Here is a 25,957-nt window from a genome sequence, read left to right as displayed (position 1 = left end):
CTGTGCCTAAAGTTAACCTAATTTTGTGTGAAGACGTCAAGAGTGTCAGTGTCAAAAGTTATTTCAGCCAAGTGTGTTTATATTCAAGCCAGAGTGTAGTGTGCTGTTCAGACAAGATAAAAAGTGTCGAAGCATTTCACCTTACAAGGAATTACTATTGATTAAACTAGCTTAGAGCTTATATTCGTCAAAATGCCACAACAACCTGATACCCCAGGCTCACAGCGCTTAACAAACGATGATTTCCGTAAGTTACTACAAACTCCAAGATCTACACCTTCGGGGACCCCTGCGCCCCCTTCTATACGAGAGGTCATCGCCAATTCCACCACTATGCCTCCCCCTAAAGAAGACAAAAACGAATTGAGGCGCAAAAAGAAGAGTTTCTATGCAAAATTGAAGAAACAAGAGGACAATAAAATGGCTGAATTGGCCGAAAAATACAGAGACAGAGCCAGCGAGAGACGACAAGGCGTAAATCCGGATTATCAAGCCGACGATCCAGCCCAAACTGCTCAAGCTTACAGAGCCGTAGCACCAGATTTGAAATCCTGCTTCGATGCAGCAGAACGTAGGAAGAGAATGATCCAAGAATCGAAATTCTTGGGAGGTGACATGGAGCACACTCACTTGGTGAAGGGTCTGGATTACGCCCTTCTACAAAAGGTACGCAGTGAAATACAACAAAAAGAAATGGAACAAGAGGTGGAATTGGAAAAATTAGCCACGAAAACTATCGAAGAAAAGGAGAAGAAGGAAATGCAAAAGAAGGAAGAGGAGGAATTAAAGTTCCAGACTAAAATTGGAAGAGCCATCTATCACACAGTGCACGCTTTGAAATCCAGGCATATAGAGAAATCTGAACTGTTCATTCCAGGTCGGATGGCTTACGTCATTGATTTGGAGGATGATGCCGAATCTGATATTCCCACCACCGTTATTCGATCAGTAGCAGATGTACCGTCGTTTGAATTAACAACAACCTTAACCACCAACGATATTGTCATCAACAAGTTAACTCAAATTCTGAGTTATTTGAGACAAGGTAAATTATTTATTTATATCTTTATTGGATCAACCCCATTACACAAAATATATCAATATCACAATGCTCTCATTTATAACAACTAATTAATTAATTAATGTTACAGGTAATCGCAAATATAAGAAGGGCAAAAGGCCTCTCACTGAGAACAATAAAGAGATTGAGATGGAACCTGAGCAAAAAAGGGCGAAACGTCCAGATTTCGATGACTCAATCTATGGCGACATAGGAGATTACGTCCCTACCAAATCAAGCAAGGACAAAGATAGGAGCAAACGTCAACCTTACTTTGACAAGCACGAAGAACAAGTGGATAACAACGCTCCCACCCTCAAGGTCAATAAGTCGGCTCAGATCCTGAACAAGTTAACACAAGAACCCGAAGGTTACGCCGAGTGTTATCCAGGTCTGGAAGAGATGAACGACGCAATCGATGATTCGGACGATGAGGTCGATTACTCCAAGATGGATCTTGGTAATAAGAAGGGTCCGATCGGAAGGTGGGACTTTGATACCGCCGAAGAATATTCTGACTACATGAATCAGAAGGAGGCCCTTCCTAAGGCTGCGTTCCAGTACGGTCTCAAGATGGCTGACGGTAGGAGGAGTAGGAAGCACAAGGATAAGAACGAGAAGGCTCATTTGGACAGGGAATGGCAGAAAATACAGAATATGATACAGAAAAGGAAGTGAATTCTTGTATATAGATTTTTGGTGATGTATAGTGAATTTTTTTATTGCGATCAATTTATTGTTTATAGATTTGAAAGTAATTCCTTTGTACACTTTGATAAGTGGCGATTTTTCATTCATTATTATCGTTGTTAGATAATAACTAGAAATAATGCACTTTCATTGTCCTCATATGCATATATAGGGTGTTCCCATTAGAAGTTTATTGTATATAGAACTCCATGATGAAATAATAAAGTATGTTAATACTTAAATTGCCTTTATTAAAACTAATTACAACTAGTCATCACAGTTGGTCGTCATCAAGATTCATTCCCAGAATCCTCTCGAAAAAATTTAGCCAAAATCATATCCCAACACTGACTCCAGATTATAATCGAACAACAAAAAGTCATTTCTATATAAAGTGTAGAGAGAATGCATGTATTTCAACGGCAACATTTGGAAATACTCCCTGACTTTGGATTTGGTATGAGCCGAATTGGTCATTGGGAACTTCACAGGTGGAGCTTTTATTATGCTCAAAATAGACTCTGTATCTTCGGTGAGGTGTTCGTATTTTCCGATGAAGGTATAGTTTATCTTGCACGGGTGACAAAGATCGTAGATGGACGTCCAGTGTTCGTTAGATTTGAGACCTTCGTTGATCAAGTACTGGACGAATTCGTTGAGGGTAACGTCCGATCCCAATGGTCTCCTAGATTGTTCTTGCTTCCTATAATTTTTAGACCCCAGAAGACGGTACTTTTTTATAATACGCCTTCCATACCTTCTCTGAAACAAACCGTTCTAAGTTGGTATTGAAGAGTTAACAGTGAGATTTGACTAACCTGAAAATACTTGGAACTTGTTAAATTCCCTTCGAATTTGTTTCTGAAAGCTGACAGGAGTCGTTCCATTGGATGTCTCACCATCATGAATGTTGTGTAAGTCTTCAGGTACTCCGTAGCTTCTTTGAAGGGAAACTGGGATAATCTCAGTGTAGAATTTTCGGAATGAGCCTCGTTCGAAGGAATTTCCAAGAGGTTTGTAACGTTTGAGGAACCAGTAAGTACCATCATAACCCTTTTCCAATTGGTACAAGCGACCTAAAATAATAAATTGAAAAAAGCATACTTCTTGGGCATTCACTTACTCACTTTGGGTACATAGCAATATAGAAATTTGTGTTTTTGGTCCACCAGAATATGATCCAACGATGAAAGTTTCAATTCCTCAATTTCTGCAGGCTGTATTTTGGAACAACCGTTAATCAAAGTCTCTTGCCTAGATATTTGCTCCAACCATGGATGACTATCACTAAATCCTATCATTAATATGTACAAAATGCCCACCGCTAGAATGGAAACCCCTGTCATCACCTGTTCTGTTATCTTCTTCCTTTATCATTTAATCGTTTGACAAATCTGACTTGCGACCTGTTAGTTATTCCATAGTTAGATACTAGATCACTATTCTTTTTCAATTGCATGCCTTCAAATTGGAAGTTGTATGTTTTCCAAACGTACTTCCACGATATTTTAGTTTTATTTCTTGATCTCTGTTGCTTTAAAGCGAATGAACGCTGAAACGCCTGTTTCAAGTCTTTAACTGTGGCTCCTTGTTGAGGAATCTGAAAAAACTCGTCATTAATGAAAATCTCAACCAAACCATAAAAGTTTCTTACGACAACATCAACCGGAGAGTCTGAGCCTCTTAAAATTGTAACAGTTATGGACTGTCCTTGTTCTACAGCAATTTGCGACAGCACTTCATCTGTTGTAACATCTAAAGGCAAATCTTTCAAAAGAGAATCTGCAGCTATCAATCTTTTGAGGATGCTTTGAGTAATTTCTAATAGATCTTCGTGACTCAAGTTTTCGATTTCCTTGTCTAAGTCATCCATTCTGCAAATGAGTATTTTATAGATAATGAATTTAATACAGCTTCAAGAGATAAGAAATTAGTTTATTATTATTTAGGCTATTAACTTAGGTTAAGTAATTAGTTCGTCTGCGCATAGAGATTTTGCGAATATCATAGATTTATCATGTTAATCTGTGTTCATGCGCAAAATTTTCACCTGGCCAATTTGAAAATTTCCTACCCCCATCCCCAGCAGACATAGAAATTTTTTTGCTTTTCTCTATGCCAGCGTCTCTAGAAACAATTGCAGTTAGTTACTCGGTTTCTTCGTGAAAATGTGTTGTGAATTTCAAGAGAAATTTTCAATACAATTTATGAGGTGAGTATAATGGGGGCGATATAAAAGTAGAAAAACGCACTGGAACGTTTGCTTTATTTCAAGCGTAAAATTAAGAAAATCCGTGGAGTTTCAGTAGGAAAGATTCCTTAAGTAAAAATCTCATATTCAGAAGCCCACGCTTCGTCTAATATGGCGTCTTTTCTAATCATCATTTACCTTTCGAAAATGCTAGCGTTAGGTGAATAACGAAAGAAAATTTGAAGTTAATATATTCTGATCTCAATTTATGTTTCGTTATTTCAAACGAATTATTGTCTTGCGCTGGGTGTGGAAACTGGATATGGGTTATTACGAAGTCCTAAGAGAAGATTTGAAATTACAGTAAACATAAAAAAAAATCATGTCGTAGCAATATCTAAATTGGATATTTTCATTTCAGAAACAAGAAATGGGGACTAAGGTGACCTCTAGGTCGAAGAAAAGAAATGATCGAAAGGTCTTAGAGCACAGTCTTGTCCCTTTTTGGGCTGGGCTGCTAAGGGATCTCCTGGAGATCATTTCCAACTTTAGCCATCGAGGGACCAAGAGCGAAAAATCAAGAATTATGCGTCAATGTGAGTGAAAGTTGGTCATTTTTCGCGAAGCGAATAAAAATGTTCAGTATAATTATGGCCCTCTAATTCTCGCAGAAGATTTTTAGTTTACAATGAAAACTATAGAATTCTACCATAAAATTTTTCTTTCCCTAATCCATGCGGTGTTAAAATCAAACTTACCACTAGATTCCCTCTGGATTTGGTGCGCTCTAGTTAGTAATAAAAAACTATCGAAGTATTCATTGAAAGATCCGATTGAATCGACCTCTCATTAATTCTGAGTAGGACGAACTAATCAAAAGCAACATCTCACCAATTTTCCGAACCGAGTAACACTTTTTTAACAGAGGCCTCACTATATGACGCTTAATCGATTTGGTACTTTGATAATGCGATGAAAAGTGGTCGGCCTTCTGTAAATTCCTGAATTATTTTGCCATCGTTGAAAAGCAAGGAAGATACCTTTGGAAATTTAAAGACAAATTAGACAGTCGTCCGACCGAATACTGCATGCAATTAACGGCGAAAACAGGTGATTACTTCTAGCGGACAGGTAGGAATCCCCCCTTGAGTTGCTTCAGTGTTCCGTACTACGAAATTGTGGAATTGCTACCTCTAGAAAGATAATATCTACTGTACGGGGGCAGTCAAAGAAGTTTTGTGTCTTGGACAATCGATTTAAACGATTCGAATGAATTTATCTTCGATAACGGGCATCGGACATGATTGATTTTTTGAATCACCTACGTAGGTAATGAAATTTGAGTCAGTGTTTATATTTATCGATAAGTTATCAATACACGAGTTGCATTTTCAACATATCGTTATCCAATTATTCGCCTAGGAATCAACAAAATAGGAATGATATGACCTCTATTTTCTAATCATTCAGCTTTTCTTAGAATCTCTTGAAATCTGTATATATTTCTATATACAGCAATTTCCTAGATTTCAGTCATATGAAAATGTACAAAAAAAACAAGGTCAATAACAGACGTCGGACATATTATTCTATATCGAATCACAGACTCAATAGATAGTTGTTTCTCTTTGAAAATATCTCTTTTTGCTCTGTGTTCAATATATTGTTTTTTATGATTAGTGATTTTCTGTTTCGATGATGATGTGTTCTGTGCTTGTTCCAATATGCCTCTGTGGTTGCACCCACAGAAAAAGTAATACACTTTCAACTCAGTTCTATGGTAAGTACTCCCCATGTTCTGTGCACAATCCACAGATTAAAGAGTAACACGATTTGAATAATGTGAATCTATGGTCATTCCATAGATTCACAGATTCAATCTGTGTAACTCTGACATCTCATTCAATCTGTCATTTGGTTTTCTATGATTAGGACATGACATATCGCTGATGATAATTTTTAATTTTTTTTTTATATCAGTTATGCATCTTGATTGATATTATAACATATCATAACTCTTACCTTATCTTTTTTGTTATAAAAATTTTCTTAGTGCAATATTGAGTATTTGTAGCTTTCTGTGGGATGGATTGTACCCCCATCAATCATCAAAACGTTGAAATCAAGGAAGAACCGTTTAATCCTGTTACAGAGTATGATTACAACAGCCTCCCTCTTATTTGATTGGTACAGAATTCAATTTGTTTCAGTGTTCAGCTAAAGATAGAAAGTGGTAACAGTGAAGTCCATCATGAAAGTTCAGATGTCTTAGATATTCACGAACAATTTATTGATGAAAATGGTGTATACGATAGGAAAGAATATGTTCTTAAAAGTGATAGTGATTTAGGACAAATTGAACATGTCACGAAACATGTGAGCAGTTCAACTCATTCAGATACTGATATCGATTCGAGTCAAGATGAGATTTTTCCAAATAATTCATGTTCCGATGATAGGATAAGGAACCTACACAAATGCGACAAGTGCAATGTAGTTTTCAAAATTAAAAGTAAACTGAAACGACATATTCAAAGTGTTCATTTGAATCTCAGGCGTTACAAGTGCGAATCTTGCAGCTATGCCGCCTATGACAAGGGGAATCTAAGCAGACATGTCAAATCTGTTCATTCAATCAAGAGACAATATAAATGTCCCCAGTGTTCTTTCACTACAAAACTGGAAACTTGCCTGGAAACTCACATAGATTCTGTTCATTTGAAATTGAAACATTATAAATGCAAATTCTGCGATTATGAGACCAATATCAAATCGATCCTCAAAATGCATACAAATGCTGTTCACCTGAATTTGAGGCAGTTCAAGTGTCAGTTTTGCGATTATGCCGCTTCGCGAAAAACCCAATTGAAGTACCACATCGATGGCATCCATTTGCAATTGAAACAGTATAAATGTCACCTTTGTGAATATGTTGGAAACACACCTTCGGTCCTAAAGAGACATATAAATAACGTTCATCTGAACTTGAAGCCACACAAATGTCAGATGTGCCAATTTGCAGCCAACCAGAAATCGGATCTAGGTATACATGTGAAATCTGTTCATTCCAAAGGGAAACAATTAAAGTGTCACTTGCGTGGACTGACTACTAATTAAAAACATGCTCTTGAAAAACATACTCTAGTTGAACATTTGAATCAGTGATGCATAGTTATTTTTCCCAGAATTTCTTAAATTTTTTTCCTGTTAGGAATAAATAAGAATTTCATCAAATTCCACTCAGTTTATTTATCCTTTAAGTTGTCCAACAATTTCTTGTCTTACAGCGAATCTAACTCTCGGAGTGTGAAGATCCCTTTCTTGAATTTGCCTGCCCTGTGTTAATTCTCACAGAACTATGTCTATGTCACAGAACCCTTTCAGTTTCAAACAGATCTTTTACATTTTGTCAAGTGGTAGCGCGGTAATCGGGACAAGTTGGAAAAACTCTGTGGCACCACAGAATATAGTTTTCCATAGTTCATTTGTCTAAGTAGGTTTATATTCCAGTAGATCAAATCGCACGAATCATAGAGTGACATAGACGTCAGATCGAAATCTCAAATCTGACGTTTACGCAATTCTATGGTACGGGACAATCCAAAAATGGCGAGATCTCCGTTGGTATCTCAACATGTCTAACGTCATTAACAGAATTCGCCTGGTTTGTTTTCGTTGTGAATAGTGTTTTATGAAAGTTTGTTTTCGTGTTGCAACTTGTAAGTCGAATTCTCATTATTTTCTGATGGGATTAACAGAAAATGTCGAATTGAAACTAGGTTTCCGCAGTCTAAAACATACTTTTCATTTCAAATTTTTTAAAGAATTCCTGGAACGATTTTCAGGATTCGTCGAAGGATTAGATAGTGTATCGTTTTTTAATTGGTTGGTGACACCTTGTTTTTTCTTATCTTTCAGTCAGAACTCTCCGTTATTTCTCAAATAATGGTTACAATAGCTCATTCTACCTTGAAATTTTCCAGCTCATTAGCAAGTTCGTTATTCCTCTTAAAAAACATGCCTATTCAAATTCAACACGACGTACTTGAATGTTACCCAGAACGCGAAGAATACTGTTTGTTTACAGTGTGAAACAATGTTTTGGAAATAAATCAATAGTATTTTGCTCGGGCTCAACTGAATGTTGTGTGAGTAAATCATTATTTTGTGAGTGTGGGGCTTGAATAATGTAGAGCCTATTTAAAAAAAGCCTTCTTCGAAGATGGGTCAGGAGGAATTCTACCTGTTTGTTATTGAATGAAGATTGAGGAATTTAAAGTACCTGCTCTTATTGTTTGAATACTATGATTATCATGAATGATAAGGTCTTTTTTCGTGAGTGTTTGTTTGATAGATGTATAGAACAGGAACTGAATTACATAACACAGTAAAAACAACTAGCTTGTACATAAAAAAAATGATCTACTTAAAACCGAGGAACTGAGTGTCCTTTAAATGAACGTTTTAAATCCGCATAATGCGGCCCTGACCTGGTGTGTGAACAAGTTCATAAATGGTGCTCCAATACCAGAACAATGGAAAATAGCCTATATTTCCTCAATACATAAGAAGGGAGATAAACTGAACTGTGGTAATTATAGAGGCATTTCAGTGACGAGCCCAATGAGTCGCCTCTATGGAAGGATTCTCCGAGATCTTATAGAATCCGAATACAGCGATCAAGAGGAGGAGGAACAATCTGGGTTCAGAGCTGATAGAACATGCACTGATAACGTTTTCTGCTTGAAACAATTAATAGAGAAAAGAATGAACACAAACCAGGAAACTCATCTTATGTTTATAGACCTTCACAAAGCCTATGACACGGTACCGGTTAAGCAACTATGGAAAGTATTACAGCAGTCGAATATCAATCAAACCTTAATCACAGCTCTTCAGAATCTGTATAATGGCTCAGAATCCAGAATAAAAATAGGCAATCGACTGTCGCGAAGTTTTTCGGTCAACAAAGGGTTACGTCAAGGATGCTGCGTATCTCCAACACTCTTCAAAATTTATGTGGCCAAAGCTTTATCTCTTTGGAAAAGAAAATGTAGAGGGATGGGAATATACCTGGGAGACACCTGCCTGTTCACATTACAGTTTGCGGACGACCAAGTGATCATTGCCAATGACAAGGCAGACCTGGAATACATGACCCGAAAATTGCAGGAAGAGTATGAAGAGTGGGGTTTAGAACTCAATACCAAAAAAACCAAATATTTACCAATCGGAGGTGAATTATCGAACATCCAACTCGATACAGAAGAAATCGCTGCCTGCACCAGCTACACATATTTGGGTGTGGAGTTTGATATTACAGGCAGGGACGATCGAGAAATAAAAAAAAGTATCAACCAAGCCAGGGGTCTCATCTCTTGTTTGAATGGAGTCTTCTGGAGCAGCGAAATAGGAAAAAAAACGAAAATATAACATCTATGATACGATGATAAAAAGTTCTTTATTGTATGGCGCAGAAACGTGGAAAATTACAGAGAACAATAGGAGGAAACTGGAGGCTACCGAAATGGATGTGTTCAGAAGGTCACTAGGAATATCAAGAAAAGACCGAATACGGAATGAAGATGTTCGAGCAAGAATGGGAGTAGAAGGATCTCTCATGACAGACATCGAACGAAGACAACTTGTTTGGTATGGACACGTGCAGAGGATGGATAACACCAGACTACCAAAGCAGATCCTGGAATGGGTACCACCAAATCGAAGAAAACGAGGAAGACCAAGAAAGACGTGGATGGAGGGGGTTTCGAAAGCGATGAGCGCAAGAAATCTGACAGAAAACCAGTGGAATGACAGAAGGTCATGGAAATTAGGCATCGGACAACGACGAAAGACGTTATGAAACCGATATATATATATATATATATAATGCGATTTGTACATATATTCTCTTATGGGTTCCTGTCTCATGAATTCATACGTGTATGATTTTTTCTTACTCACTTCAAGGTCCTCAGATTGAAATCCGCGCGTTCGAAGGCATCGTGAGAAATGATACAATTCTGTTTTAACAGTTATCCATCTCGCAACATTGTGTTTGTCTTTTCCGCCCTCGTAACGTCAGGCTGTTTCGAAATCCGTGTAGAAACGATTTTATTAAGGGTATCTTGTACACCATAGCGTTATCTTCACTCATACCTTAGCTTTGTGATGGACTGAAAGGTCTCTGGCTGGTGTGCCTTCATCTTGCCAGATTGTCTGAGGAATTTTAGTCGATATTTTGCCAGAGGGGCTGCTTTACTCCTAAGCATTACCTTAGGGAACTAAGGCATGATGATTGGTACCTTATCTTGATCTAGCCTACCCCAAGTAGAGGATGAGGACCCATGAAAGAGGTCTAAGATGAAGAAGAAATCTTCTAGAGCCTTCACGAGCCTTTATTAACAGATATCTAAGCCACCACTTGAGCTGTAACTGCTTGTCAGTGTATTTATGAGGACGCCCTTGTCTCTATGTCTTCTCAGGTTCTCGATAACAAAACTGCATGAATTTCTGCTTGAAATGTTGCAGTGTCTCAACCCAGAGATGCGTTTAGCTTATCTGGCAAACTCATTATACCTTTCTCCTATTAGGAAATCACCTCCTCTTCCTTGGCATCATATACAACCCTCGACATTTACCGCTTTATTTTCGTACCCGCTTATCTGACGGTGTCGACGAACCAGCAGTGGGACAATCGCGGTAACAAGACAAAGACCTGTCCAAATTGGAAGGTTTTTCAGAATCGGATTCCAGACGTGATTCATTCCGGAAAAACCAGACCCTTTCACACGTTCGCACCTTTGTTCTGTGATTATCCAGATTGCGGAATGCAAAGAAAGATGTGTATTACTCATCGTGGTCTGATTCGAGAATATGTCAAGATGAAAATCACAGCGTCATTCATGACATTCACAAAATTGGAGACCAGTTATTAAAAAACTGGCCAAAGGCTAATGCATGACCAGGGAGACAGCCCTGTCATACATTACAATTATTTTTCGTTCGTTTTTGAAAATGAACGTTCTATTCTAAGGACGTTTCAACTTGTCCACTTACCCGAAACATACCAACGTTATTGAATGTCATTGTATTCGAAGGTACACCGGTATGTTCAACGCCTCTTATCGAAAAACAATGGGTTTATTGTTCCATTCGTACGTTTTTCATCGTTACCCGTAATATTTGTAATTGTGTAGTAACAAGGCAAACAGAATAATCCTGTTATCATCTATGGATCATTGCGGACAAGTAGTTTATCTATGGCTCAACCACACACTTGGGTTCACTAGCCCTCGGATTCAGATAACCCTTCCTTGTTTCCCTTGCTAGAATCTACGAAAATTGAGGTTATTGACCTACTGAATGACATTTGACATTGACTTTTGACATTTGACGTTAGTGGTTAGGATGGAGAAGGATTTGGCATCCACCATCATAGATCACCTAATTGAATATGAACTTATTTTGCCTAACATCTGAATAATTTATAAAAAAAAGATGCATGTACGGACGGTGCCCGATTGGAGGTCGAATTTCGAGGTTGAAAAAACCGTGTAATGTGTAATTTCACTTACCGGCAATTATCCACGATCGTTCCATTAACTTAATGGCATCATCTTCGCTAAAGCGTGGTCGAAAAAAAAAAGAAATTGCAGGCGCATCCCGAAAGAGATCGGACGAGACGATTATTTCTCTTTGCATCGCTATTTTTGGAGCGCGGACGTCGCAAACAGCGATCGCCGCATTGTTTTACGCTCGATAAAGTGTAAAATCGACGGAGCTTCAATTATACCGGAGAATTCTGAAGTCTTTCTCCTCGGAATCCATCACAGGAAGAATAACGAAAGTTCTATGTCGGTTAGATGTCGTTGTCAACCATAGAGCGTCAGAAATTCAAGAGTCTATGATCTTAGGTATGTGACATAGACATCTTAGTCTATGTTTCAATTTGACATTTTCTGTACTTCTTCTTTTTCCTACTGATTCTATAGACTGGCCAATAATCCCTAACAAGGGTTTGAAGACCTTGGAGTAAAAACTCCATACCGGAATCGCAGAACAATTTATCTATTCACAAGGGGAATATTCACATATGTTCATGTTATCATTTTATGGTTATGACGAGCGTAATATGGTTTCTACACGCGTAGCTGGCTAGAAAAAAAAGGCGATGAAATAGCTATCTCTCTAGATTTGCGAGATTGCCATTTCACGTCGGTCTACCTTAACTACCCGCGATCTAAATTAATTACTCGCTGCGCGAATTTCTGCGACTTGCGTGTCCGCCGAAATAGAAGCTGTTATTATTTGAGGGTAACAAAGTTCAAGTTCAAGGACGTTCTTCCGCGAAATTGGATTTGTTTTGGAGGTCGGAGGATCTCCTAGCTTAATCGAGACGTTTGTTGGCTTCCACAAGGTTGATGAACCTGGGGAACCGAAAAATACGGATTAACTATATAATTATAACTTCCTACGGTGGAGTGAATGTTCTCACCCTCGAATTTTGTCTGTGGTCTGCTATTATTTTATCTGTGACCATATTTTTCATCTGTGGTCTATTATTATTTGTATCTGTGACTATATTTTGATCTGTGTTCTATTAGAATTTGTATCTGTGACTCTATTTTCTATCTGTGGTCTGTTATTTTTTATCTGTGACCATATTTTTCATCTGTGGTTTATTAGTATTTGTATCTGTGACTATATTTTGATCTGTGGTCTGTTAGAATTTGTATCTGTGACTCTATTTTCTATCTGTCGTCTAGTATTATTTGTATCTCTGACTATTTTTCTTGTCTATGGTCTATTTTTTGGTGACAGATGTCAAAAGTTTAATTTTTTCCCGAAGAAGCTGTCAAATTTTCCATGCTCTTCTTCTGAGCATCGTATGTTTACAAGTGTGGGTTCATCTAGATTTTTTGGGTAGGATAACAGGTACGAGTGAAATACGCCGAATGGAATTCGCTGAGAACCGATGAGAAAAGTGGAATTTCTCTGTGTAATTTATGAAAGTGAAACGGCGGATCCGTCGTGTTAACTAACAATAAATCACCGTTATCGATCAATTAATCATTTGGCGATAAAATGTGGGATAATAACTGGGGTGCTCTGAGAACAATGGCTCATTGTGGAGCGAAGAAATCGAGTCCAACAAGTTGAAATGATTGTCTTTATTGATGCATATTCAACTTGCCTAGTGAAAATTAGTAATGAAAATATTGGTTCTAGCTTCCATATCTAAACACATACACTCTTAGTATTATTTTTCCAGGGTAGCATGGAAGATCTTCAAGAATTTTTACGAAAATTCAACAGTTTCTCTTTGAAGGCGACATTAATCTTCTCACTTTTCAGGTTTCTGTCTTCGCACCGAGATCGTGCGTGTCCTAAAATATACCCTCTCTCTTTTCCCGTCCGTTTTTCAGGCGAACTTCCTCCCCGTGCTCGTACGATCGTGTTCGCCACCAAGCCGCTTACCCCCACTCCCCACCAACCAGTCCTAACCTGCATACCGCCGACGAACGACAAGCGCCTACCGGTACCTATGAGCGAGCCTGCGTCGTAGGATGGATGAGGTGGACAACCCGAAGGAGAAGGTGATACGAGCGCCGAGCCTGAAGAGGGGCAAGCCGGAGGAGAGGATTACTGACAGGGTGAGTATTTTGCTAGCGTCGAAATCTGAGAGCTAGAGATGATTTTTTTCGATGAGAATCATCCGGGGAATGAAGCTTGGTAGCGAGTTAAGGTCCTTGCGAGGTTTTTCCTCTTTTTGAGAAGTCTGAGGTTGGTTAGATCGGACGGGAGTGTGTTCCACGAGTTTTCAGTGAGAAATTGACAGTTGACAGATTGGACGAAGAAAATCTACCTCAAGAATACGTTCAGCTGTGGGATATCCAGGTGTAACCTTGAATCAACTGGTTGGAAAAGCAGAAAACATCTCCAGCAAGTGCTCCATTCTCGACTTATGTTTTATACTCGTTCAATAAAATTTTCTGTTATCATGGAGTTTTATTCCCAAAAGTAAACACGAATTCTAACCCCAAATCGGGTTACAAACGATCTTCACTTCGTACATTTGCCATCAGCAAGTGTAAACCTTCCACTATCCATTCTTACATATCAACTCGTATCGATGGTGATCCTCAGGGGTCATTTTTTGGACTCGCGTTTTTCTCCATATGCTCGAATAACCTTCAAACTCGTGTCGAACATTGATGATGCGATGTTTCTCGAAGTTATGAATTATTCAGAACGTTCATCACGATCTAAACCATGTGATTCCTTCAAGGTCGTCAAGCAAAAACGGATCGTGTCCACTGTGACACTGAAGAGGCCTTATAGCAGGAGTTGTTCGTTGCAAAAAATCCTGAAGAACAGACAGGAACCGTCGTTCGCTAAGGTGAGAATAGAAAAAAAAACGTGACAATCCAAACAAACGTCAGGATCTCATTCGGCCTTGAAGGCCGCGGAGACGTTGCCACCTCTCCGAGATTTCGTAATTTTCAATCGACCTTGGACGCTCCAGTTGATCCGACAAATGTACAGTTGATGAATTTTTAAGGTTTCCGCTGGTAAGAGATCTCTGTCCGTTGGATCGGTCAAGAAAACGGAAGACGATAGACCGGAGAAGAAAGAAGCGAAACGCCTGAGTTCCTCTCAGAGGAGACCGGTAAGATTTCTTCTCCCGTTAAGGATCTCGGTGTGTGAATGCCTCACGAGAACTGATGCCTCGAAAGAACTGCGTCGTCTCGAGAAATTGCGTGAAATGCCTTCGGGATGCCTCTCTGGAGGCATTCCCACGAACCAACGGTTAATAGAGGGAGAATCGATGTTTGAATGGATCAATTCAAGCTGTGTGTGAAGTGACCTAATGTTGTGATGTGTGTGAATGCCTTTGGTCGTGTGAAGAAGCTCGTTGACTAACAACTGTCATTGTTTTCATGTTTGTGGAATGATTACTGGGGTTGTTACTTCGGTTCACATTGTTGATTCGGTGTTGAGGCATTCACACACTAGACAAAATTTGTGGGGTCGACTTATCTCGATGTTGGGAATGAGGGAATAAATGTCTTGTACTATTAATACTGGAAGCCAGCAGTTTGTGGGAATGCCTGGTGTTTCGAACTCGGCCAACTTTTCGAAACTTCAACCCATTACGCGACAGCGTATCAGTGGATTTGGCGGTCACGTACTAATTTCTGTGTTTCTTGTCGTCTCCTCGTATGACCGTTATTAACGCCTCATTAGCATGCAAGACGGCGTCTTTTGGTCGTAACTCCGCGTCGTCGACGGCGACGACGGTTGTTACCCGTTACCTTTCGGATGTACCTTCTGGTCTTGTCGCGTAGCGATTGACGTCGGAATCGGCGGCCTGAACGGACCTTTCGAATTTTCCAGGATTATCCGATTGTTTGTCGATCGCGAGGGATTGTGTTCCACTCGAAACTCCAGCTTCAGGTATTCGGGAAATCCCGAGGGCTCATCTTCCCTCTATTACGTAGTATTTTTCGAGTTTCTCCGTTGCGTCGGTGGAAATATGGATCTCTGTGTCGAGGGACCACGGTGGTAGTTTCGGTGTGCATTTGTGTTGTGGAATATTGTCTGGATTCGGGATTAAATGGAGCAGCTAGACGTGGTAAGGTTCATTCTGATTGATCTGGAATGCTCTGATTGTTTTTTAGGGTGTGTGGATGCCCCAGATAAAAGTTGTCTCACAACTGCCCTAATGCAGGTCAGAAAGCGCCAATGGTGTGTGAATGCCTACCGAAGAGTTAAAATATGAATCTTTCTGTGTGAAATGCCTTGTGAAGGGTTTATTCATTGAGGGATAGTGTGTGAACGTCTCACTGATTAATTGTGATAAATGCCTCGCGATCATCTTCGTTAATTCAATGCCTCACTCTTACACTGAGTGGAATGCCTCGTTGTTGTGTGCATGCCGCACAAAAATTTTTCGATTAGAATGACTTGATGAGTGTATGAGTCTCATTCATTCGTCTGTGTGAATGCCTTGTGAAGGATTGAGATAGTGTGTGAATGTCTCACTCATTAACTGTTATAAGATAAGAGAGCGTCGATGGTGTGTGAATGTCTAGCTAAGAGTTAAAATATGAATCTTTTCTGTGTGAAATGCCTTGTGAAGGATTTCTTTATTGAGATAGTGTGTGAACGTCTCACTTATAAACTGTGACAAATGCCTCGCGATTATCTTCGTTAATTTAATGCCTCACTCGTGAACTGAGTGAAATGCCTTGTTGACCAGCTGTCGAACGTTATGTCGTGTATAGAATACAAATACTTTCTGTGTGAAATGCCTCATGGAATATTTCAGTAAGTGGTAATATGTGAATGCCCCACTTATAGTGTGTTGAATCCTCTGTGGAATGAACAGTTGTGTGATAATGTACGAATATTCTTTAACTGTGTGAAATGCCTTCTTCAACGGCTGCCTGATAAGTTGGTCGAATGATTGAAGTTGAAGAGATCAAGTGAGTTATTCGAGTGAAGCTATATCAGGAATAAATGCCCAGTTGCTTGCTATAACCTTTCATGATTGAAATAACAAGAAATTGATTGAAATCTGCAGGTGTAGAGGATGCCTGGGCATTTCGCGAGAATGTCCCCGACGACAAATCACGTCGATCGCGAACCATACGGTCCGGCATCGACATAAAAGGTTATTTTTCTTAGCGGGAAGCGAGGAAATTTTCCGCTCTCAACACGCTCGAGAACGTTTACCTTTGTTGCCTCGATCGGGCTCATTGGAAATCAATGCCAATTATTGTTCACTCCCGATCGTCGTGTTTATATGGACGACGACCATATTCGCTCGCGCTTACGCGACAGGAAATGTCCATGTAACCGACGAACGAAAGAAAATCTGAACGGAAGCTAGAAAGACGCAGAAAAAAACGCATCGGTCGTGCATATTCATGACGGGTTGACGTCTGCGAACGTACTTGCGTTATCCGGCTCGAAGGACCAACAATATATCAATCCGTCGAAAGAGGAGAAACGGAGAGCAATGAGCGTAGACTTTAATTGTAACAATCGAGCATATTGAAATGTAATGCCAAGAAAGGAAGTTTGCATGTCACCTAATTTTTTTTTATCGCGAATCTGATGAATGGTAACAGCGAAAAACACTCAATCGGCGGCTCGTGTCTCGTCCCCCTCGTCGATGTTTACACCGTTATCGCCCGACCTAACAACGTCAACAACAGAAACGCTAAACATAGGGATACGTCTCCCGGCAGGTGAAAAACAGTAGGCGTGAAACTTTCCGCATGAGCGTCGCGTGGAATTCCGCGGTTCGACGGTAGTAGTTCTTGCGCCGCTCTGGTAGTAATCGTCGGCGATCAGTGTGGTGATAGTCGGTGCACCGAGTCTTCGGTTAACTTAGCGCGATAGAAAACAGTTTAGAAATCGCCATCTTGGTTCCGAAATAGAATGGTTTTGTGCCCTTGGTGATGGATTAACCTGGTGGTGTCGTTTTTACGCGGGCGATTATGCATTTACAGCAGGTGAGTTCGTTCGTGGGGTACCCCATGGTTCCGTTCGAGGAACGTTTCATTTCATTTCAAGGCCATTTTCGTCGAATTGTGGGTGGGAGGGCGGCGATCAGATTGGATCGGTTTTTTTGCCTATGAATAGAGCTGATTTTATCTGGATATTCGGCTTATAAGTGGTCTTACTCTTGAATCAATGTTTGCTTTTACCGACGATAAGATTATTTGTTATCGCGATGATTATTTGTTAGGATCATTAGGCTTGTGACGTGAACAAGTGAAAGATAATCTTTTGGTCACTGTTTTTTCGTATTTCGAACCAAAAGAGTGGCGTCTAATTCTATGCAACTACTTGTGTTGCAACAACTATTTTATGGGACGTTTTGTACGTAGCCCGAGTAGATTCTTTAGCTTGCGACACAATGCCACAACAATTGACTTCATTGCGACACCTGAAGGTATGCGGGATAATTGATGGTTCGCCTTTTTTGTCGCCACAATAGATAACCCAACATATTTGGAACAGGTAGGCGAATAGAGATTGATTGTTCTTCTGTCGTAGCGACCGCAAATTATAACGTGTCAGATTTATCTGGAATAATTAGAATTGGATCCAGTGTCTTTCGTAGTTAGACCACCGACAGAGGTGTTACATAAATTATAAATGTTAGCAAATGTTAATTTGACCCCCCTTAAAATATACTGATAATGTCCGACGACGAATGTCGAAGGAAGAATAAGAGTATAGAACCTATGCTCTGTGAACTCTGTGCTCCAATGTCACCTGCTCTCTCTTTGGCACAGGCCGAGCACACAATTACTTGAACTACCTTGTCGGGCGGTACGCTTTGTACCTGACCCTTTGTTAGAGCACCTCCACGTGCTAGATAACCGACCGCCATCTTACTTTGTGAATAAAAAGTACCAACCACGTGTTTTATTAAATCTAACATAAATTATATTCGTGAAATGTCTTTCGTGGTCGTGGCTACTTACGAGCGTTATATCGATAATAAAACGTCTATGGCGGTCGGGTAAACCACTCCGGAGTCGTATCCAGGTTAATAACGCGTAATTCGCAATTAGACCACATTCGGCCGAGTACATCTCGCTCGGTTTCCAACGGTAACCGTTAAATTAACCCGCGAAACGGGGTCGTCGTCGGGAGTCTGGAGAAAACGCTCTAACCTCGAATTATCCTGTCGGCCGGGGGCGCCATCGCTCTCAATATTTGATGACCTCCGCCCCTGAAATATTGAAAGGGCCGCCGGTCTCGGGGGAGGCTCGTGCCTTGCCTTGCCGCAATTGAAACTTATCTCGTCGAGAAGAACGTTTTTCGGGGTTGTAAAGACCGAAAAGTAGGCGATCTCTCGATCACAGGTCGTTAGGTTAGGTCGAAGGGGAATCCGGCTCGAAGGACCATGCGGATGTGATCGATCGCGACCGCCTTTCTCGGCCGTTTCAGTCGCCGCAGTCACGTCGCTTTGGGAGAAATCCGATTGATTACGGGGTGGGACGTAAAAGTTGGACGGTTTTCGGAGGGAGCCTCGTCACGAAACCGCGCTCGTTAACGTCACGACCGCGCCGGTACTCGGAATCGCCCTGTAGGCGTCAAAGGTGCCGCCCGACCGAACAATGCGACCGAGCCTTTGTTTACCGGTCGCGGGACCCTCAAGAATGCCGTCGACTGACGTGTATGTGAGGGGCGTGCGGCCGAATGGGACAGGTCTAACTTACGGCGATCGCGTGCGAGAGGATCGTGAAACTCGAGTCGGTTCATCTACTTAAATTACACCTCTTTCACCGTTTAATACTCCACCGGTCCTTTCGCCGTCTGAATGGGTGCGGTAAGGAAAGAGTCCAACGGTGCTGAATCTGGGGATCCCGGAGGCCATTCGGTGGAATTCGAATTTCCCGGAAAATGTCGATCCAGAATCTTTTGTCGGTCTAGAAGAACGTTCCACCTATTCGAACTATTCCAGATTGTCGTTTCGTGAATGTACCACCCCGTATAAAACGCCTCCGCTCGATTTGTCGCCGCTAGTTCGATCGTTCACGTCGCAGAAATCATTTCTCTTCGTCGTCGACCTTGACCGATTCCACTGGTCACTCCGATCCGGATAACGTAATGTGTTTTAAATGTCTCGCGCGTGGGAGTCGCGTTTTGCAACCTTTAAACGTGACGTCCGACGAGATGCAGCAGATCCAACGGAGGCGGTTCGATCGAGGTATCGATGACTTATTCACTCGGCGAGCCTAAAGCTTAGGTCGAGGTGTCCCACAAGGCTCCATCCTTGTCTCGCCGATTTTTCGGACACCTTCGACCTATGAATGAAGCGATTTACCCTGCCGTGGATCGGAATACGATAATAACAGTGAAAGTGGCCTCTGGGACGTCGTCGATCGCTATCTCTCGGCGTGTAATCCTCTTTCTCGCCAACACGGAACGATCTACGATTGTAGCCTGTGCACGGTCCGTTTGATCCGAGATTTATCTGGTACGCGGCCGAGCATGAGAGGGATTTTCATCATCTTGTTCTTCCGCCAGGGTGAGAGCGAGACCGGAAGGAAATTCTGGGATGTTTGAATAGGTTCCTAACACGATATGTTCTCGGGTAATACGACGGCTGTTGAAGCCAGTTCGATAGACTGGATATGAGAGCAGTTCTAACGGATTTACGGCCCCGATTCGATCGTTTCAAGCTTGGAGAACTTCATTTAAGAGCTTCATTCAGCTAAGATCCAGAAGGAGTCTTCATAGGAAGTCCCAGCAAGGCTAAATTAACCCCCACGTGTGCCATTGTCACACGTGGGGCGCCAAATAACTGGTGGAACGTTACTTGAAACCAGCTCACACATCTTTTCTGATGACAGTGTGGTCGGAAGCCTTCTTTATGGAACTCCACCAAATCGATGGGCTAGCGTAAAGTTTGGGGACACCAAGCAGTGTCGAAGTACATGGACAGAATCACTTTGGCCCGAGTGTTTCTTGACCCGTTAGGGAGATGAGTAAATGAGCCCCGATTCGATCGTTTCAAGCTTAGAGAACTTCATTTAAGAGCTTCATTCAGCTAAGATCCAGAAGGAGTCTTCATAGGAAGTCCCAGCAAGGCTAAATTAACCCCCACGTGTGCCATTGTCACACGTGGGGCGCCAAATAACTGGTGGAACGTTACTTGAAACCAGCTCACTCATCTTTTCTGATGACGGTGTGGTCGGAAGCCTTCTTTATGGAACTCCACCACATCGATGGGCTATCGTAAAGTTTGGGGACACCAAGCAGTGTCGAAGTACATGGACAGAGTCACTTTGGCCCAAGTGTTTCTTGACCCGTTAGGGAGATGAGTAAATGAGCACGACACGCCTCGACGATTGTCTTCGTCCGAGCGAAAAAATACCGATGCAATCGATCCCGCGTTCTCTACCGTGCAACCGTCCGGCTATCATTAGCGATTTCGAGCGGTGGAATTTGAACGTTTCGCCTGCCTTAATAACAACGCACGTCCTCCTTGCTCCGTTCCAGACCGTTCCAGAAGAATTGAGTTACGGGACGGAGAGGCCCGCCTGGAACCGAGAAACGCGGTATCGGTTGCCGTATCGCTTACGCCTCTCGGATGAAATTCCAAGCTACCACGACCGTAAGACGATACATACGTCGGCCATTCTCTAAGGTCCGACCTGACACTTGCAATCTCACATTATACAACTGCAATTGTGGACTCTCCGTTAGTTGGGGCGCCCATATAACAACAATCGGAAGGGCCGTACCGGGTATTACACATATAAGTGCGCCACCTGTGGTCGGGTAGGCGAATACCACGCTGGCCGTTCGTAGAACCCTGTTTTATTAACAGGAGAGTGGCCGCAGAGTCTAACGATGGGTCGGCATCGCGTACAGTGATACGAGTCATCTCGGCGAGAGGCGAAGCAGTTATAAATCAACGTAATAATTGGATAATGGTCGTGGACTCGGATTTCTTCGAACCGGCGCGCTGTAAAAGGCAGGCGAATAACTTCGCGCTCGGAATTTTCATTTTTCCGCGATCCTTGCTCCTTATAAGGGGCTTCTAGGAGAGCCAATAAGGATTCCTCTCTAATTATGATGTCGTCAGTTGCTCGGACGACGATCTGATTACGATCGACCAACCGATAATCGTCGGTGCATTCTGGACGAGGAATGTCAGTTTAGAAATTCATCTTCGGAGGAAAATAGAAGTGCACTCCCTTCTAGATATGTACCAAGAACTTCGTCCGTGACATATCAAAGAACCATGGGTATCTCGGCATCCTTTTCCCGTTGTTCCTTTCCTTTCTTTGTTCTAATTTTCTAAAGTGTAGCAGCTTGCTATCTATCTGAGGTTCTCGATGATTGATCGTCCACGATCGCAGGACGAGGCCAGATCTAATCGCGACGATTCGAATTAAAATCGACGCTCCAACTGCTGGAAATTAGACGAATTGCCGTCGCTTTGATTGATTGCCGGTAATTGCTGATCGGCGCCGATACCTCGAGGTGAAATATGCCTAATTGGTCTGGATAGTTGAGGGATTTTTCGCCGTTTCACCTCAGGAAGGCTTCGTAGTTGAGTGTTCGAGAAAGACCATTGAAATCCACGTTCTGAAAGTTTGTTTACATTTCCGAATGGCGTACGTCATCGTACGGTCCTCATTCGGCAACGAGGCAGATAAGGACCGGACCAAACCGGAGAGTTCGACGACATTGATCTTGATCCTTCAAGATCGACGCTCGTAAATCTCACTTTTTTTTTGTCGTCGCGATAAGTAAGAGTGAATCGGGCAGTAACCTAGGGCGGGACGTGATGAAAGCGTTAATGGGCGCGTGGTAGTAGAACGCAAGACGACCTTATAAGGTTGTTCGGTACCGGTTCGACGCGGTGAAATGAGAAAAGCGAAGATCTGGGTGTTCCCGTGTCGTGGTAGTAAGGAGAAAGTGGAGAGGCTCGTCTCTGACGAAGAAACTTCGCGTTTGTGGAAGCGTGTGAACCTCCTGTTATCGCAGAACTGCGATTCGAGGTCAATCAATGGCAATCAAGGAGGAAACGACACTTTTCCGATGACACGTACCCTCAGAATATCTTGTCCTAGTCGAGAAACTCAAATTTTGCATTAAAAATCCCAGAGACTGACGAAAATTTATAGTTGCCACTTGAGATATCTCATAAAAGACGCGAATTTATCGCTTCATATTCCGCAAGAAGATTAAACCCGACATAACTCCAAATAAAGATAACTCCTTCCGCCTCCCACTCGCTGGAAGCGAAGGATGCTGAAATATTCCTCTCCCGATCACGGAGACGATAAGAACCGATACGATTCTAACAGATTCCGAGGGTAAAAACTACCTGAACACCCTCGTCACGCCGACGAGTATCGATCTCGTTCAAATTTAATAATTCCTCATGCATCTCGGACCTTATTAATACGACGTTAGGTACCGACCGTTGAAGGGATGTCGAAAAAACCCTGAATCGGCTGGAATCTTGCCAGAGGAGGCGCCTCTGAAGTGGCAGCTTCCTTGGCTCCGGTCCCATCATCTACGTCTCGTCCAATTTCCAGAGATGTATAGACGATATTTGTCTATATGGCGTCATAAACTTATACCTCTATGAGATTTTCAATGTATAACAGTATCATCGTCATTTACTCACAGAATCTCCTCTCCATGTATCTGGTGTTATAAATTAAACTGTTTTGTTTCTGCAGCAGGACCAAGATGATGCCAAGAAACTCTTCGCCAATCATAGACAGGGAAGTCTTTTGTCTGTACAAGGTAAAGATGTTATTAACATCGCGCCAAGTGCAATAAACAAGCTAACACAGCATATGTAACCATAACTCAGGTCCTAACACAAAACGGCAGCATCGATATCATCGAGGCATAGTCGAGTTGATGGGCATAATTCACACTTATATCCCAAAATAGCATTATTTAAGTCCAGAGCAGTAAAATTATAGGCGAGGCATAACGAACGAACATTTTTGGTTATGCCTTCCTGAAGGCATAGTCGTGTGAGAATGCCTCACTATTCATTATATTAGAAGACTCGGTTGTATTCGTTCAGAGGGCATTATCTGTTGGGGCATAGTCGAATTGAGAGGTATAAATCGTATTTAAGGAGCAGTCTGATCCTTTACAGTATCGATTTCCTTCATGGGGAAAAATTAAAAAGATGCATCGTCATTATGTCTTTTCGGAGGCATCATCGTATCGAGATGCCTCAATTTCGGAGCTGTGCTTTATAAGACTGAACTGTATTCAATCAAACATCATCATGTGTTTTTCGATAGATTGATATGAGTGAGGCATAGTCGCATTTAGAGGCATACATTACAACATAATGTGTCAATATTGATGGCGGGATTAATTTAACACCACTTATTCATTCCATCAGTCAGCTGAGGTATTATTATTGATATGCTTCTATAGAAGTATCGTCGCATTGAATTGTCAATATATCGGGTCATTATATAACAAGAGTTTATGCCTCATGAGGCATCACATACGATCAAGACATAGTCTAATTAGAAAGTATAAAAATTCGTACATCGAATGGAGACAAAGGTGAAGGATTTACTCTTATGATTTGTGGAGTAGAATAAAAGATAATAAAAACGCGAACCGAGTCGAATTGTGTTGCCTTCAAGTTTACGGTCGATAAATAAAGCGTATGCAGTAGGAACTGAATTCGATTAACCAACCGGTTATGCGGCGAAACACTGATCAAACTCGCGAGTAACATGTGTATAATAATAAGGCATTCTGCAACATTAACATCTGATTAATAATTAACGACTCACGTGCGCGCAAGGTAAGTAACGTAATTAAAACGGACTACACGTAATAACCAGGAAGCGTGGGCGTTTAACCAATTGATAAGTTCGGTCTACATTCATCTAGACGAAAATTCGGCATAACCTCGATAGAAATTACGCTCTTATTTTCTTCTATTAGCGAATAGGCGGCTGCCGTCTCGCTAATGCCTATAATTCTTCGTCGAATTGACGACGGTGACAGGGAGTGTTGAACAATTTACCATCGTTAAACGATAAATCGACCGCGGCTCATCGCTAATAATAGAGTCGTCGGAGGGCGTATAATTCTGCATAATGCATCGTCGTTTGTAAGGCGACAAAACACCTGTCAATTGTATGTACAGAACGCGCTCGATTCTTCTCAAATTTTATGCACATAACTCAAAGATCGTCCAGATGTTAGCGTTTGTATGCAGATTGGTCGGTATGTAGACGTGCAACGCCACCTGGTTGCGGATTTCCCAACTTCGCTCGTCGAATTTTCACGCGGAGATCGGTCCGGTAGTATAGGAGGCCAGAGTGGGATCACGTTAGAAGATTCGACTAAGCCAAAGTTATTATTGGTAATTGGTCTTTTAGTACATTTGCAGATATCACCGGATATGCAGCTAGTAGAAAGTTCATTCATTAATTATTCGACCTTTTTAAGCGTCGTAAACTATCAAAAAGCCATTAAACGTCGCCACCGACTTTCGTTCATCACCATTAGAATGCAGTTCTTTACGCGCCTACCTCGTACATCCGATGGTACATCTTCCATCTAGTATTAACATCGGCGACTTAACAACGTCTTATCAAATCGTCGACTCTGCCTACGCGTCGCCGTGCATCGGAAAACAAATATCTCGGACGGAGTCGCGCTCAATTACCTTCTTTTTTTTTATCTATTACACAACGTGTCAAAGTCGCGACCTATTCGCGTATCGCTTCGCCGTTATCGGACGTTGTTGCGGTCCGTTATGTTTTCCTTCGCTACGGCGGGATATCTCGGTGGTTTCGACGGCGCGGACGACTGCAGGAACACGGCCGCCGAGTGTGCCAGACCGCAGTACCACAGAGAATTGGTCAAGTATCTGGTGAGTTGAGAGTTGGGCGTAGAAGGGTCGTTTGTTGGCTTTCGATACGAAGAAATTGCGAATTCTGAGACGTCGGGAGGTAACAACTGTAATTCTGAGAAATTTCCCTAAATCCAGGCTTAGCTTCAATTTTGCATTTGAAGGTCGGGAAATGTGAGAAATTTCTCGATGTATCTCAGAAATCTCATATTCCTATTTATTTTCTTACTTTGTTATACGTTAAATAATTTCTGGGTACTTTATTGCTGTATTTGTTTCGCCGATTTGAAGCTTCAAATAGTCTATCCGCTTTTCCCGTCCTGTTTCTGGTCCGATAAACGCAATTTAGCGGTTCGATCGACGTTGTCAACGATTCGTTATCCTTCTGGTTACGTTACGGAAGCGAGCCCATCAATCATTAACCGCTAATTACACGGGTGGAAATAATGGGGACCTACCCAGCGACATCTGCCTTTCGATGAATAACTAATCGCCCGTGGGTCTGGGATGCTTCGACGCTTCTTGTCCCTCTATCTGACGCGTGCCATATTCTAAAAGGGTTCCCAATGATATATAACTTTGACTCTCTATTTTTATTGGGCATTTGGCCAAAATA

The 25,957-nt window shown here is 41.6% G+C and overlaps 4 protein-coding genes across 14 annotated transcripts in view; 3 read left to right on the top strand and 1 right to left on the bottom strand.

Annotated features, from left to right (window-relative positions):
* Positions 1–24: 24 nt before the first annotated feature.
* On the top strand, positions 25–1,962 carry LOC123320249 (protein Red). Its single transcript, XM_044907507.1, has 2 exons — positions 25–1,045; positions 1,152–1,962. Exons 1-2 carry the CDS (start codon positions 193–195, stop codon positions 1,736–1,738), a joined length of 1,440 nt encoding a protein of 479 aa, XP_044763442.1. The 5' UTR covers positions 25–192; the 3' UTR covers positions 1,739–1,962.
* A 14-nt stretch (positions 1,963–1,976) lies between these two features.
* Positions 1,977–5,118, bottom strand: LOC123320274 (carbohydrate sulfotransferase 11). 2 transcript variants are annotated; one of them, XM_044907551.1, is made up of 4 exons: positions 4,700–5,118; positions 3,405–3,624; positions 2,569–2,826; positions 1,977–2,512 (listed from the first exon to the last, which is right to left on the bottom strand). In XM_044907551.1, exons 2-4 carry the CDS (start codon positions 3,621–3,623, stop codon positions 2,075–2,077), a joined length of 915 nt encoding a protein of 304 aa, XP_044763486.1. In that variant the 5' UTR covers position 3,624; positions 4,700–5,118; the 3' UTR covers positions 1,977–2,074. The 2 variants fall into 2 exon arrangements, with proteins under 2 accessions (XP_044763486.1, XP_044763485.1); XM_044907550.1 differs by lacking the exons at positions 3,405–3,624; positions 4,700–5,118 and adding an exon at positions 2,878–3,095.
* Positions 5,119–5,918: 800 nt separating this feature from the next.
* Positions 5,919–7,175, top strand: LOC123320264 (zinc finger protein 676-like). Its single transcript, XM_044907528.1, has 2 exons — positions 5,919–6,094; positions 6,152–7,175. The coding sequence occupies exons 1-2, from the start codon at positions 6,027–6,029 to the stop codon at positions 7,056–7,058; spliced, it is 975 nt and encodes a 324-aa protein (XP_044763463.1). The 5' UTR covers positions 5,919–6,026; the 3' UTR covers positions 7,059–7,175.
* Positions 7,176–7,506: 331 nt separating this feature from the next.
* LOC123320208 (mitogen-activated protein kinase-binding protein 1) overlaps positions 7,507–25,957 on the top strand; it is a 35,427-nt gene continuing 16,976 nt past the window's right edge. For 4 of the 10 annotated variants that reach the window (XM_044907422.1, XM_044907424.1, XM_044907423.1 and 1 more), the window contains exons 1-4: positions 7,507–7,660; positions 13,299–13,597; positions 14,233–14,343; positions 14,506–14,613. In XM_044907422.1, the coding sequence (XP_044763357.1) occupies positions 13,511–13,597; positions 14,233–14,343; positions 14,506–14,613 (306 nt within the window). In that variant the 5' untranslated portion in view covers positions 7,507–7,660; positions 13,299–13,510. Of the gene's footprint in view, positions 7,661–13,298; positions 13,598–14,232; positions 14,344–14,505; positions 14,614–15,546; positions 15,580–17,234; positions 17,468–23,176; positions 23,244–25,230; positions 25,363–25,957 lie in introns of those variants that run through there. The other 6 variants (XM_044907427.1, XM_044907426.1, XM_044907428.1 and 3 more) reach the window with 6 other exon arrangements.

The sequence above is a fragment of the Coccinella septempunctata genome, chromosome 9 (assembly GCF_907165205.1).
Source record: "Coccinella septempunctata chromosome 9, icCocSept1.1, whole genome shotgun sequence".
Classification (NCBI taxonomy): Eukaryota; Metazoa; Arthropoda; class Insecta; order Coleoptera; family Coccinellidae; genus Coccinella; species Coccinella septempunctata.
This window is presented reverse-complemented; position numbering and strand designations above follow the sequence as displayed.

Coding starts and splice junctions, on each gene's coding strand:
- LOC123320249 (XM_044907507.1), top strand. CDS start 193: ATGCCACAACAACCTGATACCCCAGGCTCACAGCGCTTAACAAACGAT. Junction 1,046..1,151: donor TCTGAGTTATTTGAGACAAG/GTAAATTATTTA, acceptor TTAATGTTACAG/GTAATCGCAAATATAAGAAG.
- LOC123320264 (XM_044907528.1), top strand. CDS start 6,027: ATGGATTGTACCCCCATCAATCATCAAAACGTTGAAATCAAGGAAGAA. Junction 6,095..6,151: donor CCGTTTAATCCTGTTACAGA/GTATGATTACAA, acceptor AATTTGTTTCAG/TGTTCAGCTAAAGATAGAAA.
- LOC123320274 (XM_044907551.1), bottom strand. CDS start 3,623: ATGGATGACTTAGACAAGGAAATCGAAAACTTGAGTCACGAAGATCTA. Junction 2,827..3,404: donor ACTCTCCGGTTGATGTTGTC/GTAAGAAACTTT, acceptor TTATTATTTTAG/GTCGCTTGTACCAATTGGAA. Junction 2,513..2,568: donor CAAGTTCCAAGTATTTTCAG/GTTAGTCAAATC, acceptor GGTTTGTTTCAG/AGAAGGTATGGAAGGCGTAT.